The sequence below is a fragment of the Protobothrops mucrosquamatus genome, unplaced genomic scaffold, assembly GCF_001527695.2.
Source record: "Protobothrops mucrosquamatus isolate PMUCROS unplaced genomic scaffold, P.Mucros_1.0 scaffold1616, whole genome shotgun sequence".
NCBI lineage: Eukaryota > Metazoa > Chordata > Lepidosauria > Squamata > Viperidae > Protobothrops > Protobothrops mucrosquamatus.
In genome coordinates, this window is record NW_015387777.1 from 194,851 (window position 1) to 212,505 (window position 17,655).

At 38.2% G+C, this 17,655-nt stretch overlaps 1 protein-coding gene across 1 annotated transcript; it reads left to right on the plus strand.

The window, feature by feature from the left end:
- Positions 1 to 2,526: 2,526 nt before the first annotated feature.
- LOC107293437 (guanine nucleotide-binding protein G(i) subunit alpha-2-like) lies at positions 2,527 to 12,714 on the plus strand. Its single transcript, XM_015822590.1, has 3 exons — positions 2,527 to 2,564; positions 5,005 to 5,146; positions 12,543 to 12,714. Exons 1-3 carry the CDS (start codon positions 2,560 to 2,562, stop codon positions 12,702 to 12,704), a joined length of 309 nt encoding a protein of 102 aa, XP_015678076.1. The 5' UTR covers positions 2,527 to 2,559; the 3' UTR covers positions 12,705 to 12,714.
- Positions 12,715 to 17,655: the final 4,941 nt, after the last annotated feature.

The window sequence follows — 17,655 nt, forward strand, 5'->3', positions numbered from 1 at the left end:
AGAAAGCCATTCAAGTGCTTTGTCCATGGTGGTATTTGAAAATTGGTCCTCCAAAATTTCTTGTTAATTTGTTTTAAAAATGTTTATTTGGCCAATTCTCAGCAGTGTTCCAAGCTGTCATGTCAATGTGCGCAATCTACTTTTGGTGATTTTCTAACACTTCACTTAATTCAGAGAAAATAATTCCAGGAGACTAGCAGAAACCAGGGAAAATGACAAAGGAGCCCTTTTCTTGGGACTTATCTATGTTTATTTTTTTTTTAAAAAAATTATTAGGGGCTTTAGAGTGGGCATGCATTCATGTTCTTTTCAATGATTACGAACCGCATTGATGAAAATAATGAGTTTCATATACTTTACATCACTTAACACCATCAACCAGTTAAAAATATTGATATAGGTAATCCTCGACTTACAACTGGAATTGGGTCCCAAATCATGGTTGTTGAGTGTAGCAGTTATTAAGTGAGACACCATGTGACTTTCATTCAATGACTGCAATCCCAGTTGCAGTTATTAAGCAGGTTAAGCGGAGTGCCAGGGAGAGGGCACAGGCCTCCCACCGTACTCGGAGGCCCAGGCCCTCTCCCTACTATGGCACTTTTTAGTGTTCTGGAAAGTTCAGAAGCCTTTTCTGGATTGAAGCAAACGCTTCAATTCTGCCCTCCAGAGGGGAAGGGAAAGTGCTACTGCAGTGTTTCTCAACCTTGACAATTTTAAGGCATGTGGACTTCAACTCCCAGAATTCCACAGCCAGCAATGCTGGCTGTGGAATTCTGGGAGTTGAAGTCCACATGCCTTAAAATTGTCAAGGTTGAGAAACACTGTGCTAGTGAGTGAATGTTACTTCAGAAGCTGGCATTTACTCACTAGCACTTTCCCCTCCCTTCCAGAGGGGTGGAGTTCCTGCTGCTCGCTAGCTCAGAAAACCTATTTCTAGTATTCTGAAAAGCCGTCTGCACTAAAAAAAAAAAAAAAAAAAGCTAAAAAAGAGCTAGTGAAGGGAGGTGATTCTGCCCCTCTGGAGGAGAGGGGAATGACCAGCGAGCGAACATCAGCTTTTCTGCTTTTTGAAAACTGACATTTGTTCACTAGTGCTTTCTCCTCTCCTCAGAGGGGAAAAATTGCTAGCACAGATTTTTTTTTGAAAGGCTGAGAAAGACTTCCAACCTTCTGCTGGCTCCCCAATTGACTTTCTGGGGAAGTTGGCAGAGAAATTACAAGTGGCAATCACATGATCCAGGGCACTTGGCAACCAGTTGTAAATGCAAATAGATTTCCAGGTGCCTGAAATGTGATCATTTGATCTGGGCAGTGCCACATTTTACAAAGGCCAGAAGTGCCAAAAAATACCCGTTCTGAGGCCATTGTGACTACAGTCTCATTAAAGGACCGGTCATAAGTTGAGGACTACCTGTACTTGTAATTTCTAATTTAAAATAGCTGTTCTCACTTTTACCCCAACATATGAATAGTAGGGGAGAGATTTGGGTGAAATGATATGTATGAACCTGGATCTCATTTACTAGCTATCTGTAGGCTTTATTTCAACCTATTACATGGAATAGAGATTGACAAAATACTAGGAATGTTACGATAAGAGATCTATACTTTCTCTTAGGGTACGTACGAAAACAGGATTAGTACATTCTTTCGTTTTACTTTCTTTTAAACGTTTTCGGTTCGTGACTATTTTTATAAGATCAAAATGTTAAATTAAAAACAAAAAACAAAAGATATGTGGTGAGGAATTTCATCCAAATGTGTCAACATCAGTAAAAACATTTTTGACGGTATAAACTGGCTTGATTTTTTTGTAGTTACATAAAAATGAAGTTCTCTGATTTTTTCTCCCTATAATACATTTTTTTGCATATGTAATTTATTTAGCATTTTTTTTCTGGGAATAGAGATGTGATCAGAAATCTATCAGAAGTTGAATATTGCTGGCTAACATTCTTGTGTCAAAAGGGATTTCATTCCTGTATAATCTATAGACTTCTCACATTTCTCCTTTATGTAAGGTTGACTTGGTAAGAATTATTAATGGATATGACAAGACCCAGAACTATTAATTCTCTTTAGACAGTTGAACAGACTTGTGAACAAATATTGGCTTAGGGAAAAATAATCACTGGAAATAAATGAAAGTAATGGGATCAATGTTTGGAATCCATTATCAACATATTTTTAGAAATCAGGTTCAATTTTTTTTAAAAAAAAAACCAATTTCTGTGGGAATGCTTGATTTTTAGACTTACTCAAATAACTTGTATTTGCAAAATATACTTATACCTTGAAAATAATCCAAGGTATTCCAATTAAGTTTTCTTTTGGTAGTGATATTAAATAATCCAAACCTCAGATTTCTAAAATTCTGCAATGGAAACACGATGGTTATTGCAATGAAGGGACTTACACTGATAAATCTTACCCTTGTTCATATTTTTAACATCTTAATCTATATAGCACAAATACTAGTATCAAAGCCCATTTCTGATGTTCTTTTTTTTATTTATAGGTGCAGGAGAATCTGGGAAGAGCACAATTGTAAAACAGATGAAGTAAGCATTGTTTTTTTTATTAAAAATTATTGTATTCTTCTATGCCGTGTTACAACTCATCTGTATAAGAGCTAATTGTAATTTTGCACATAATGAATAGGGATAAACCACAGGAGAGCTTCTGTAAGATTTGTGTAATTAAGGAAGTTATTTCATGATAATTTCACTTATAGTGCTAAAGGCATTAGAAGAGCTCTTCTAACATATAAACTGGATTACCCTAAACAAGGCACCAGTTGTCTCCCTGTGTAGGTGATATTCATGGAAAAATAACTATATTTTACTTCCCTTTTCATAAGATAATCTTAAGAAAGTCTTTTCCCTATGTTTGATCAGGGACATTCTTCATTTTCTTTCAGTTGTGCTTTAGAGATCTGCTATGCTGTTTCATTACTGGAATTCCACTGAAAACCAGGTGGTCCTCTCAGAACCCTACATATAGATTGTCCACGTTGACATGATTTTATTCAAGGCCATTGTCACCTTTTTATTTCAAATGGTGACTAAAGCCTCAATTGAACCATGTACCAGAACTCCAGGAACAGCTCTACTTTCCCTCTGAAGTCAGTAGTGTTCATCAGGCATCCACTTTGGGGGTACTTCTGCCTTGCCGCTTTGGAGGGGCAGTCTCCAAAAAGCCATACTTCCTATGAGAGAGACCATACCAACCCATGGAGGCTTAGTATAGAGTAAGCAGATGCCCTTTGAGAAGGTGGCCCCAAAAGTAACCAACCGTGTTTTCCCGAAAATAAGACTGGGTCTTATTTATTTTTTTTGCCTCCAAAAGAGGCACCAGGTCTTATTTTCGAGGGATGTCTTTTATACTTACCTCCAGCACTGACAGGACCCGCCCAGCTAGTCCACTTCTAAGGCCGAAGGAGCAGCTGCATTCTGCAGCTGCATTCCGGCCTGCATTTTCCAGTCAGGCCTTTCCAGAAGGCCTCTGCAGCCGAGTACCAAGCTATGGATTCAATCCATAGCTCAGTTATCAGCTGCAGAGGTCTTGCAGAACTGAGTTATGGATTGAATCCATAGCTTGGTTCTCGGCTGCAGTGGACTTCCGGAAAGGTCTGACTGCGAAATGCAGGCCTGACTGCAGAAGATGCCACAGAAGCAGTGGGCCAGCGAGGAGAGGTCTGGCTGCAAGGCAACTGGATGCAGGGTGCTTGGGGCAGCTCCACCTCACCCCACCCCCCGCCCTAGCTTGATTTTTAGGTGTGTGCCTCGCCCCCAAACTATGGCTTATTTTCGGGGAAACACGGTAATACTCTGTCAGGTAGGACTTTAAAGCACATTGTACAGCATTCAGAAACCTATTGGGAGCCAGTGCTGCTGGATAAGTAGTAGTGTCGCGTGAGTGTAACATATTGTACCCATAACTACCACATTATTACATTCTGGACAACCTGAAACTTCCAAATGGTCTTTCAAGGGCAACCCCTCATATATAGGTAGTCCTCAACTTGCATCCATTCATTTAATGACCATTGGAAGTTATGGTGGTCTTGGAAAATGTGACTTATAAGCTATACTGAGACTTACAACTGTCACAGCACCCCCATGATCACGTGAGTGAAATTCAGGTGCTTGGCAACCAGCTCACATTTACAACTGGTTGCATCATCCCACAGTCCTGTGATTTGCGATTTGTGATCTTTTTTGCCAATTTCCAGCAAAAAAATCTCATTGGGGAAGTTGGATTCACTTAACGACTATGTTTAACATCCATCATAAAATTTGTTATAAAATGGGGTTTGGTTGACTTACACCTGCAACAACTTATGACAAAAAATCTACTATAGTATAGTTCTATACTGTAGTTCTAAGTTGAGGGGTTCTTGTAGAAGTTGTTGCAATAGTCCAATCAGGAGGTGACCAAGGCCTGCTAGTTTAGGAATAGGCACGCCTGGCATATAACATACGGTTGTGCAAAGGCCAGCAGCCCCAGCTGCCCCTTACTCTTTGAGTAAGAACTGTGTATACAAGTGAACCCACAGATTCTGCACTAAGTCTGAATGGGGCAGTGTCACACTGTTCAGAACCAAAGATGACAACATTCCAGTTCCTGGATCTGCATGGCTCAGAACCCATAACTGCTTAGTCTTGGCAGTGTTGAGCTTAAATTATTACTTTGTTCTTCCCCATCCCAACCCTCACAACCTCCAGATACTGGGACAGAACCTCAACAGCTTCACTTGGATGGCTGAGAGAAATGTTCCAACTGGGTATCATCAGCATATTGTTGACACCTCCTTGTCCCTGGTTTCATGCATATTCTTATCACTAATTGTGGGTCAGCTCAGGAATAAGGCAAACTCATTTCATATTAGTGACATTACATTATAGAAAAGAGTCTTTCACGAAGTATTTTATACAAAACAATCTTAAATCCTTTGTAGATACATGGTATATTGATTTTTCCTCTTCTATTCTTTTCCAGGATTATCCATGAAGATGGATACTCAGAAGAGGAGTGCCGACAATACAAAGCAGTGGTTTACAGCAACACCATCCAATCCATCATGGCTATAATCAAAGCCATGGGTAACCTGCAGATTGACTTTGGTGATTCTTCTAGAGCAGTTAGTTTTCATTTTTACTTCCTTATTGTTTATTAATTTCCTCTGTGGGCATCACAATGCTCATCTAAAATCTTGAGGTATATATTCATCCAGTTCTGAAAAATGGTGCTTGTTTTCGGTAAAAATTGTTTGCTGAATATGGAAGGCTTGTAAATAGCTGTAGCTTAGCTAGTAGAACACAAAACGAGAAGAGGAAACTAGTGATACCTGGTATCTTTTAAATGTACATTTTTACATAAATCACCTTTTCAGTTTAAAAACAATGGACTCCAGGCTTTTTCTACAAAATCAACTTGGTATGCTTCTTAAGTCCTGATGATATAAATATGATTAAGCTTGTTTGGGGAGGAGGCAAGGAATTATTTAGCAGTTTTATAGCAAGGACGTGTCAAGAATCCTAGCCCATTCAGTGTCAAAGTGGCAATAACATCTCCCCCATCTGCCCTTCCTTCTTTGGATGCTTCTGTATAAGCTTATTTTTTTAAGCCTACAGGAAGTAGCTCAATGAACTGTACTTTCCCAATTGGGGTTGCACTAAGTAAAAACCATGTTGTGCAAAGTTAGTTGTGCTATTTGCTTAGTGATTGTGAAGTGGCTTTGGCGTAACTGTATCAAACAGTGTTTTTCACACAACAATTCCATTGAAACGGATACTGACAATGTGAAAATCAGCCAACATTTTTGGACATCTAGTGCAGTATTTGCTCAAGTTTTATGCAGGGAAGTGGTACTGAGAAGGTAGATTAATAACAGTCATTAGTCATGCAGAAAGCTGCTGTTTTTATTTTTTATTTCCCAACACAGTGCTCAAAATGAAACTATATAGAGGAAGTAAATTTTCCATTCTGCTCTCTCTGTAAAAAGCTACAATCTAATGATTGGTTTTAAAAGAAACAGTAGGTTCATATACCATATTGCTACAAAAATCAAAGTCAGAGTGGAATCAGTAGATTCAGGAGTTATTTGAGGTGATATCTGTGCCTCTAATTTTACCAATTACCAATTCAAACTACTGTGAAATGGTGATTTGAATAAAATTTTGGAAGTTGGGTAGAAAGGAAGATACTGTCTATCAAAAGGATAAAATAATTTTATTTAGATTCAACCTTTAGGCTTGTCTTAGCCTTCTAAAATACTTTGTTGGGAAGAGAAAAACTTGACAGGTCTGCCCTTGTATTAGAGTGGCCTTTGCAATCAGATTATCATGCAATTCAGTCTTGATGTCTTCAGAAGTGGAAGCTGGAGAGAAACTGACATAGTTTAATTATTTTCTCATTTTAGACTTTTCCAACTTCTGTCTTCAGCTAATGTAAAATGTTTAGTGGCTGGCTTCTAGCTGGAGGATTTAAGGAGTGTTTACTTTTATAGAATCTTATTTTTCTTCTTTCCCTTTATTTTTTACATTCACCTTTAATCCATCCACAAAGGATTTTTATAATTATTCCATTCTGCTACCCAGTGGCAATCCTAGTGAAACAAGGTAATTGATTTTACCATCCCCAGAAGTTCATTTGTTTTGTATCATCATCTAGGAATATTCATTTGGTGGGTCCCACCTTATGGAACATTCTTTTCCCCAAAATTATATTAGCACCATTCCTCTTGGTGTTCTGGAAGTTCCTCAAGATCAGGTTAGGTTACCAAACCTGGAAAACACAGGGAAAGAGATAATGTCTAAATGGCTCCACTACTAAGGTGGATATTTCTCATTCTCTCTCTCCCTAGGTTTGTATATTTTGCTTTTAATAATATTTTTTAAATACTGATTCTTTGATTTTTATAATGACTGTTTGTATATGTGTTGTTTTATCAGGTTGTTGTACGCCACCTAGAGTTGTTTTTGTGAGACAGACAACCATACAAATTTGATCAGTAAATAATTATATAAATATTTATTTCTTTCCTCAAAATTTAGCATCTTTCTTAATTAGGTGCCTGTCTGATTTGCGACTGATCCTGGTCTGTCCTATCCTTTGCTCAGTAATAGAAAATTGGCACAAAATAGGATCTATTTTTGCAGCAAATGTTATTATTTCAAAAAAATGGGAAACTTTCCAATTTTATTAAATTATAGTCCAGATTTTGGACAACTTGGGATATTGCAAGGTATATAGTGCTAATTTCTGAGTTGAGGATAAAGTTTCCTAACAGCTAGATTCTTGTCACACAAGCAAATTTATCTGGCTTTCTTTTTATTTCCTCTTTAATCAGTGCCTGCAGCACAGAGCTCAAACTACAGGTAGTCCCGAGTTACAAGCATTCACTTAATGCTCGTTTGAAGTTACGTGATAAGTGTCCCCTAGTGTTTACGAGAAAATCCCAAAATTATGAATGTTGCAGCACCATGGCAGTTGTTCGCCCTTATGAATGACTGCAGAGGCTCTTCAACATTCCCTCTATTCCCCCCCCCTGCTCCCCATAACAGCTTCCTGCCGCCCCGGACTGACCTTGAGAAGATCTGTCTCTTCTCTGCTGGGATTTCTGCCTTTGAGGGAGAGGAGAGTCAATGGAAGCTCCTGGATGCCGTAATATCATGCCAAGTTCAGGCACCCATCCTCTTTTCCAGAGAATGGGTATCTGAACTCTCATGAGATCACGGATCGCAGAAATGTTCATTTTCAGTGCAAACTCTGTGCCTGTCTCCTGCTTGCCCTCAACTCCTTTCTGCCACCACTGGAACACTTTATCCAAATGGAGATCTTAGGGAGATGGGGAACGCCGTCTGATCCTGCGATTCAGTTGTTTTCAACTATCCCATTTGCTCCCCATCTTCCAAAGGTCTCTGTTCGAATAAAAGGTGTTTGAGCGCCTATGGCAGTGGTGGCGAACCTATGGCATGCGTGCCAGAGGTGGCACTCAGAGCCCTCTCTGTGGGCACGCACACTGCAGCCACTAGCAGCTCGCGCAGGTCCATTAGGCTGCCGCCGCCTGAAGCAGCAGCAACCCCGCCCAGCACAAAGCAGGCAAAATGGCCAGCTAGCAAGCTCGAGTAGAGATGTTAGAATATCGAGGTGGCCACGCCTACCTTGCCACACCCACCCAATCTGCTGTGGCCACCCTGGCCACACCCACCCATTGGGCCACACATCCCGCCCTCCCTGAGGGAGCCACAATGCTGATGCGGCCCTGGCACTTTGCAATAAATAAGTGGGTTTTGGGTTGCGGTTTGGGCACTTGGTCTCTAAAAGGTTCGCCATCACTGGCCTATGGGACCCTTGGAAACCCAGCGATTCGCTCTGTTTAGGGGTATCCCTAGGTGCTCAAACACCTTTTATCCAAACGGAGACCTTGGGGAGATGGGGAGCTTCGTCTGTGAGGAAATGGGCTGGTTGAAAATTCAGCAGTTCGCTGCACTTTCAAGCGTTGAATTTGCACACAGAAGGAGCTCCCCATCTCTCCAAGGTCTCCGTTCAAATCAAGTAAACCCCAAAATCATTTTTCTAAAGTTGATAATGTAAAGAGGTTTTATTAATCACAAGGTTAGAAGAGTCATAGAAAACGTCAATATGATGACAGGATGAAAATCAATGGCAGAGCTGCTCTCTATAACAAATGCAGCATAACCAGGAAACTAAGTAATCACCTCAGAGTTAATTCAGCACAACTCTTCTTAGATGCAAATTTTTTTTCAAGTATAAGCTTGCAACCAAAATACATAACAACACAACACCTGTGTTCTGTGGAATTATGATGCAAGGTGGAAATTGAAAGACAGATAGAGGGCTTACTGGAAATTGTTCAGAAAAGAATGAAAGATCAAAATTGGGGGTATATTTTATTTCTTTCACTAATAGATACTTAAAAGCATTTCCCTATAGATTAGGACAAATCAGGAATTATATATTGGGAGAGCATTGTCCTTACAAGGTGTAAATTTATGATATATACTTTCTTGGTCATTTTCCTGTTATTCTGTTTTTGTTTTCCTTTTTTAAAATAGTTTTAAATGGTAGGGACTTTTCCACTCACTAAATGTTTTAGAATTGCAATACTACAGAAACCCCAAGTACAATATAGAGATTGCTGCCTAGGAAAGAGATGCATCAGTGTAGTATACTTGAATTGTATAAGCTCACTTCATTTTGTGCTAATTTGGGTTTGTCTTTCAAAGATGAATATATTGCCTGTTTTTTTTTTTAAAAAAAGATTGGAACATCTCTCTTCTATTGGACAAATTTGATAAGAAAAGCAAAGATTATGCACATTCTAAAGTGCTTCTAAACACTACTTTCTATAAGCAAAAATGGCATCTGTTTATATAAAATATGCATATTGTTTTGTTCAAATAATTCACTAAGAAAGAGCCATTCTGTTATAACACTACACCCCTTAGATCAAAATTATGTTTACTTTGGAGAGTTTGTAATTGTTTCAGATGATATCTCCTTTTTTAAATCGTAGGGTGACCTACATAGTCCTGGAGTTACAATGACAACTAGGACTGGTGGGATTGCCATTGCTTGGCTGTATAGTCATGTGATGCCACAATTTATGACTGCATCACTTAGTGATGGCAGCCCTGATCCCATTACCATTGTAACGTGAGGACTGCCTGCAGGAGATTTTTTTTTTTAAATACAATGTAAAAAAAATTAAATATTAGAATGTAGGCCTTTAGGGGCAAGAAATAATATACAAGAAAGTGCAAGCGAAATGCTTTCTGCAAGCTTTCTGCTTTCTGTTCAAATATCTACTGCCGAATTTCAAATTACTTTTACAGACCCCAAGAAATTCTAAAGAAAGAAAGTATCTTCTGAAGCAGAGCAAGAAGTAGGAATGTAGGCAGCATTTAAACAGTCAGTTCCATAACTGGTACAGAGGCATGAAAATGTGAGACATAGAGCCCCCCGAAACCATAAATTAAAATCTTACTGCAGATTTCCAACTATATGTTTCACCTGAATCTATAAAAATAGAAGCTTCCTGGAGTAAAGTTTCCCAATTTACTTTACCAGATTTCTCCAGCTTCTTAGAGATTTTAAATTTTAATCAGACTCTGTGGGGAACAGTCTGCAATTCATTCATTCATTCATTCTGATATAAACCAATGCCTTGATGCTGAGAAAGTTGTGGTTGTAGATTCTTTAATAGGCTTTCATATGTCTGTTTCCCAATGATTTTCTTTGGGGGAAAAATTAAATATTAATTTTAATGATTGAATCTGAGTGATATGCCTCAAAGGAGTATTCAGTATGATAAACATGCAAAAATCATTTGTCAGAGGAAAACATTTTTTTGTATCAAGAATGGGAAACCTATGGATATCCAGATATAACTGCCTCATGATTGAAAGTTAGTCACCACTTACAGTTCAGTAATCTGGATGGCAAAGCAACCCAACTTTCTGAAGAAACCGGCTAATGTTAGTCACAAGGATAGCAAACCATTATGAAAGAAATTGTTATGCTTCCCCAAAATTATTTAGAGGTGATCGTTTGGAAGTTTATGAAAATGCAACAGTGAGATCTAATAAATATTAATTTCATAGTAAAGTAAAGGAATGTACTGGCTACTTCTGAAACATTTCAAGCAATCAAGAATTTGTAAACATGCACATTCAGGTATTTTATTATCTGTGAAAACATCTGCATTCTTTATCAATTAGCTAACCAGTACCAGGGACATAAGTCCATGTAGGTCCATTTTTTTCCTATTATATCAAGATTATCTGCTCTGCATTGGCTAGATTTAAAGTTTCCTTCACTATATTGATATCCTCCCAAAGTGTCATACTTTATAACTCCTGTTTCCTTTAGTTTACCTAGCCAATGAATTTGGTGATTCTGAATTGGGGAGGCACCCCTGGTATGAAAATTAACTGCTTCCTTTTCGTGTCCTTAGGTGATCAGATCCTTTATTAGATTTGCTTCATAGTACCCAGAGTATAAAAAGGGAAACAAGTTATAATTGAAACATAAATCTCATTACGGTAATTAAAAATTCCATGATACTAAAAAAGAACACCTTCTAGATCATAATTTAAATGCCTAACATTTATCTGAACCAGAATATCTTTCCATAGTTGAAAGGGTCACCAGATACATCTAAACTGCGCCCCCCCCTTTTAGGGAGTTCCAAAGCCTGACAGCAACTGCCAAGTAGGCTTTCCCTTTGTTATTATGTCAATATCGAATTAGCCTCTTTCAGAACAATTCTGCATAATCCTAAAGGTGCTTTCCAAAAAGGCCACTGGACTTCCTTGATTTTTCTTGGGAAGACGTTTCACTTCTCATCCAAGAAGTTTTTCCAGTTCTAACTAACTAGTGGGGAATGGAAAAGATTTAATATATAAATAAACCCTTTTCATTCCCCACCAGTTAGTTAGACCTGAAGAAATGTCTGAGAAGTGAAACATCTTCAAGAAAAAATCAAGAAAGTCCAGATGACTTTTTGGAAAGCACCTCAAAGACAATCATGACCTGAATGACTGAGAACCTCCATAGACCAGTGTTTCTCAACCTTGACAATTTTAAGGCATGTGGACTTCAACTCCCAGAATTCCACAGCCAGCAATGCTGGCTGTGGAATTCTGGGAGTTGAAGTCCACATGCCTTAAAATTGTCAAGGTTGAGAAACACTGCCATAGACAATTCTGTACAATAATACCTACATTGGGCTTTAGTCGCTTACTACTGATAGTCTCAACTTACGACCACAATTGAGCCAAAAAATTCTGTTGTTAAGTGAGTTTTGACCCATTTCACGACCTTTCTTGCCACAGTTAAGTGAGCCACTGAAGTTGTTAACTTAGTAACGCAGTTGTTAAGTGAATCTGGCTTCCCCATTGACTTTGCTTGTCAGAAGATTACAGATGGTGATTTCATGAACCCGGGACACAGCAACTGTCATAAATATGAACCAGTTGCCAAGCCTCTGAATTTTGATCACATGACCAGGATGGGGATGTTGCAAAGGTTGTAACTTTGGAAAATGGCCATTAGTCACTTTATTCAGTGCTATTGTAACTTTGAATGGTCACTAAATGAACTGTCGTAAGTCGAGGAGTACCTGTATATAAAAATTTTCACACTGTTAAATCTGATTGAACCAGTTGTCAGGTGTCATAGCACTGAAATTCTTTCTGTAACATACTAACTTGTGGTCTCTGATCCCAATACTAATCTTGCTCAGTTTCAGGATTCAGCTGTCAGCTGTTACCCATAGAAATTATTAAGCATAGATTTCTTCACGATACGCATTTAGAGATGGCATCTGCTTTACAAGTAGAGGGAGGTGTTTTTTTTCCTTTACAAAATATGCTTCTCTTTGGGAAGAATTGTTTGTGAGTTTAGAGAGGATAAGAGTCAAATGTGAACTTCAGTGTAATGTGACAGTTGCTCCCCCCCCCAATAGCTAATACACGGTCCTAAATGTCTCAAATTTACTTTGCCTGTAGGATGATGCTCGCCAGTTGTTTGCACTCTCTTGCACTGCAGAGGAGCAAGGAATCATGCCAGATGACTTATCCAATGTGATTCGGAGGCTGTGGGCAGACAATGGAGTCCAGGCCTGCTTTAATCGTTCCCGGGAGTATCAGCTGAATGACTCTGCAGCTTAGTGAGTAACTTTTCTTTGAAATCTTTTTGCTTGTGGCAACATATTTTGAACTTTAAATAGTATTTGAGTAATGCCAACTAGCTACACATTCAGAAAATTAGTGTGATATGGTATAAAAAGCTGGCAGACTTTAGTAACTGAAGTAACAATCAGTCAGAGCCAAACTAAATAAAGATGATAGAGCTTTGCATGTTCAGTTTTCCCCAGTAGTAAAAAAACAACAACCAAAAAGTGTCTGTACTTGGATAGTATGTGTGTACTGGGCTGATGAACTTTCTTCAAGTATTCTACCCTCTTCAATAATCTGTTTTTTGTAGCAGTTTTTCACTCTGTAAATCTATATTAGTTTTGTAGTATATTGCAATACAATAACTATATCCTGGATGTGTTGATTATTTCAAGTATTTCTGGGCCAAAACTTATTTCAAGTTTTGTCAAGAGATGACACTGTATGTATAAACAATACAACCTAATAGTATCATTTCATAGTAAAAAAAAACCCAAAGAACTTTATAGTATTTGTATAATATATGCATTCTTGATAAAATGCAGAGCAAAAACACAGAAATGAATTTGGGCTGTTCCATAGTTTCACATAGGACAATAATTTACTTTTGTTTCTTCCTGTACTGTGATCTATCATACTGTCATATTGTCTGAACTAATTTTTGGTATAAAAACTGCAAGAGCAGCTTTCTGAGCTTGCTGTTTCTTCCATTGCCTTTCCTCATTCATTTTATTATATTGTGTCATATATTTTAGATTATAAGCCCTGTAAGCATATGATTGGTCTTTGCAAGTCATTCTGGGATTCCTTTCAAATAAAGAGTGGGCAAAAAATGTTTTAAATAAACAAAATGCTACTTTTGTAACAGCTGTGGTTTTTAAAATTATCTTCAAATGCATTGTCATAAAAACACATTTGCAACAGTCTGGTCTGGATGTGGCTCAGTAGTTTAATTTGGGCTGAAATGTTAAACAGAATCAGATATGATTAGACCTTGGATGGAAGACCTATAGGGAGTATCAGGGCTGTAGACTAGAATGGAAAGTAAAAAATACAACCTGGAACAAGACAGTGGCAAGCCACTTCTATATTGCTGCCAAGAAACGTGTCACCAGGAGCCAAGAGTGACATGATGAAGATGTTTCTTTCTTTATTAAAAGTGTTGACTGCCTATCTTACTACAGGGTAATGCTGGGCGACTACTAATGTTACTCTTTAGTCTAGTTGTAATCTATACAAGCATAATATCTTATTTTTAAATAGATTGCAGTTGTTGCACAAATTTAAATGGAGACGGCCAATATTTAATGCAGAATCTAGAAGAACTCGAATCCTTAACTTATGGCCACAATTGGAACTGGGATTTTGGTTGCTAAACAATGCGGTCATTAAATCACATGACCAAATTGATTTTATTACCATTTTATTGTGGTCGTTAAGTGAATCACCATAGTTCTTAAGCAGATCAGGCTGCCTTTAACTGAATCACATGGTCAAATGACTTTGTTGGAAGTTGGCTGGAAAGGTTGCAAATCACAATCATGTAATTGCAAGATGCTGCAACTATAGCAAATGAGAGCTGGTTTCCAATAATCCAGATTGCGATAATGTAATTGTAGGGAATAGTGTGATGGTCGTAACTTTGAGGATGGGTCATGAGTCACTTTTCCCAAGGCTGTAGTGTTTGTTTTTTTTAACCTTCGTTAAATGGTTGGAAATCAAAGACTCACTGTAATGCCGAACAGAATTGGTGTATTCCCTTCACAGTAAGAGTCATTTTATTTATTTATGACTTGGAAGACAAGTCTGTCTTCAGAGAAAGAGGCCGAAAAGTTAATCCTTCTAGGTGCATAGAAGCATGTAACACTCAGTGTGATCAAGGCTCCCTTAAGTGGAGCCTTATTCCATATTTTCTTCCTACAATGGCCAGCTATGTGAAAAGGCTGGAAAAGTGGTAAATCGTGGTCTTATGACAGTGGAATGCTGAAAAGGTGAGCTGGTTGCCAAGTGCCAAAATGCGGGTGGGCGCACTGTCAGAACTCTGAAATCGGGTTTTAAGTAGCTTGGGGGGGGGGGCTGCCCCATAGTAACTTTGAATGGTCACTAAGCAACTGATAGTTAAATGAGGACTACCTATAAAGCAAAGAAACATGTAATTGGTGAAACTCATTAATCTGATTTTAGGACATAACATCTTAATGTGATATCTTTGACTTTTAATATATTTAACTAGCTGTTATGTATGTGTGTGTATGTGTGTATTTTTGTGTGAAGTTTGAAGAATGGGATATAGAATGCTTAGAAAGAATATACATGTACACATGCAAATATATATATCATAATTGTTCTTTCCTCTGTACTGTTAAAATACGTCTATAAATATTCTGAGAGGGAGACAGGGTTTTTTTTTTTGGCAAAGCTTCAATTTTTGTAGAGATGGCTTGTAAAACGTTTTATAGGTCTTGGCCTGGTCTTTCATGTTTTTTCTTTTTTTATTTCACCTGACAAATGACAGAGCAACAGGAGGCCTGTTTGGTTACTGAGAGGGTCTAAAAATGGGAAATCTGCCTAGGTTGAAGTATTCATGCAGCTAAACTGGATTCAATGATTAGGCAGAATTAGTGAGAACAGGAAATGTCAGACAAGAAGCCAGAACTAATAAACAGTCTTGGAAAAATAATGTAGTTCTGTATAATATCACAACTCTGGCTTTAGAAGTGGCAATACTGGAGAAAAGACAAATGGATAAAAACAAACAGAAAAAGATAAAGATGAAACAGATACAGATAAATGAGTTTCATGTAGGGATTATCCCTAGCATCTCCTAAGTACTAAGAATCCTTGATCAGAAACCAATAAACAGAAAGGTGATATATAAATTGAATAATGTATAAAAAATCTTATCCCATGATACTTGAACCAGTTAATATGCTGAAATCATATATCTACCTGCTTACTTTTGTACTTACTTAGAAGAAAGAACCATTTAATTCAGTGAAACTGGCTTCTGAGTAATAAACTGTATGATTCCACAGTTATTGATGTTTCCTTTGAATATATTTATAAATATTAACCTATATCAGGATAGACTTGTCCAGCTAGAAGTCCCAGGGAACCAATTGTAACTATTTCCACTGGAAAGGTTATTAGGAAATAATAAGCAGCATTTTGATTTTGTCTAATATTCGATATATTAAAATAGGATAAGTATGTAGAATATTAGAAAAAATGAGTTGTGTAATAAGTATTTGCATTCTGCTGCATGTTATCAGGAGATAGCATTGTAATTAGGAGTGGAAAATCAGATACAGGTAGTAGACCATAATTGAGCCCAAAATTTCTGTTGTTAAGTGAGTCATTTGTTAAGTGAATTTTACAACATTTCTTGCCACAGTTGTTAAGTGTGCAGTTGATATGTTAGTAACACGGTTGTTCAGTGAATCTGGCTTCCCCCTTGACTTTGCTTGTCAGAAGTTTGCAAAAGGTGATCATGTGACCCTGGGATGCTGTGACGGTCATAAATAAAAATCCTTTTCTCCCTCAAAAGTCCTGCTGAAATAATCAGGTTTTAATTGTTTTTTTCCTAAACTTCAGTAATATTGCAGCAAACTGAATCTCTGGGAAGATGCTGTGGGAAGAAGAGAAGCGGAAACTGAGAAGGCATATGAGCTGCATCCTTGTGTAAAGGTTCAGAACCTTGTAGAGATTGTATTCAGGTATTCCTCGACTTACAACCACAAGGAAGATATTCATATGGCTGCCTTGCTCGATAACCACAATCCCAGCTTTCCCTGTTGTATTTGTTAAGCGACCACACAGTGGTGCCTTGGGGCTAAGGAGGCCCAGCATCCACCAGCATGTGGAAATCTGCCGTGAGCTGGAAGGCATCAGACAGGTATGCCCAGCGGTACATGGACTCCTCCCTCCTCCTCCTCCTCCTCCCTCCTTAAAGATCTCAGCTGGCCAGGCCCACTGGTGCATGGAAAACTTGCCCTGGACGGGAAGGCTTTGGCCAGCTGGGTCCAGTGGCGCACAACCTTCTTGCCTCCTATCACTCCAAAGAAGCACGGCCTACTCAGTTCCCCACCAATCGTAGAAGGCTTCAGCTGGCTAGGCCCAGTAGTGCACAGGTTGAGGAGGCTTCTGGGAATGGTATGGGGAAGAGAGTAAAGGACAGGAGAGGGAGGCAGGAGGCCTGCATGCCACAGGGCCTGCAACTCAGCTGAGGCCTTCCAGGAGTGGGGAAGGGAGGCAGGAGGCCCACTCTCCTTCCCCTAAAAACCTTACTTAACTTTTTCCCCCCACTTTTAGAGAAAGTAATAAAGATAAAGATGTAAATATATTTTTCTATTTCGGTTTTGGTGATTGAATTATTTTCCTTTTCAATTCTGCATTTTTATTTCATCATTTTGTGCATATGTGTGTATAGGCATTTATGTAGTATGTAAGTGTATGTAGTATTTATGTAGTATGTAAGTGTATGTATATATAGAGAGGGGAGGAGGAAATTTAAGAACAACAGTCTAATTAGTGGAAATCCCACTTTTATTATCTAGTTCTAAAGAAAATAATATTTTTTTTTAAAAAATTGCTGCAGTAACAACATACAGCGTTCATCCAAATGGATCAAAACCATACATTTTTAAAAAGGCAATCTGAACTTTGTTTCATGCCTCAGAACAGTATAGCCGCAGTTTCCTTGGAGAGCTTTACTGTGGTACTGTCTTCACTGAAGCTCTTAATTTTCCATCTAAACATTTTTTTCTGTTTTATACATTTGGAAGAAATGGCTTAATGAATGTACAGGTAGTCCTTGAATTACAACCACAATTGAGCCCAACATTTCTGTTATTAAGAGAGACATTTGTTAAGTGAGGTTTTGCCCTATTTTACAACTTTTCTTGCCGCAGTTGTTAAACGAATCACTGCAGTTAATAAGTTAGTA

What these genes read in the sequence shown, in the direction of transcription:
- LOC107293437 (XM_015822590.1), top strand. An exon ending in TTGGTGATTCTTCTAGAGCA is followed by an intron (nt 5,147 to 12,542) that starts GTTAGTTTTCAT and finishes CTTTGCCTGTAG; the next exon opens with GATGATGCTCGCCAGTTGTT.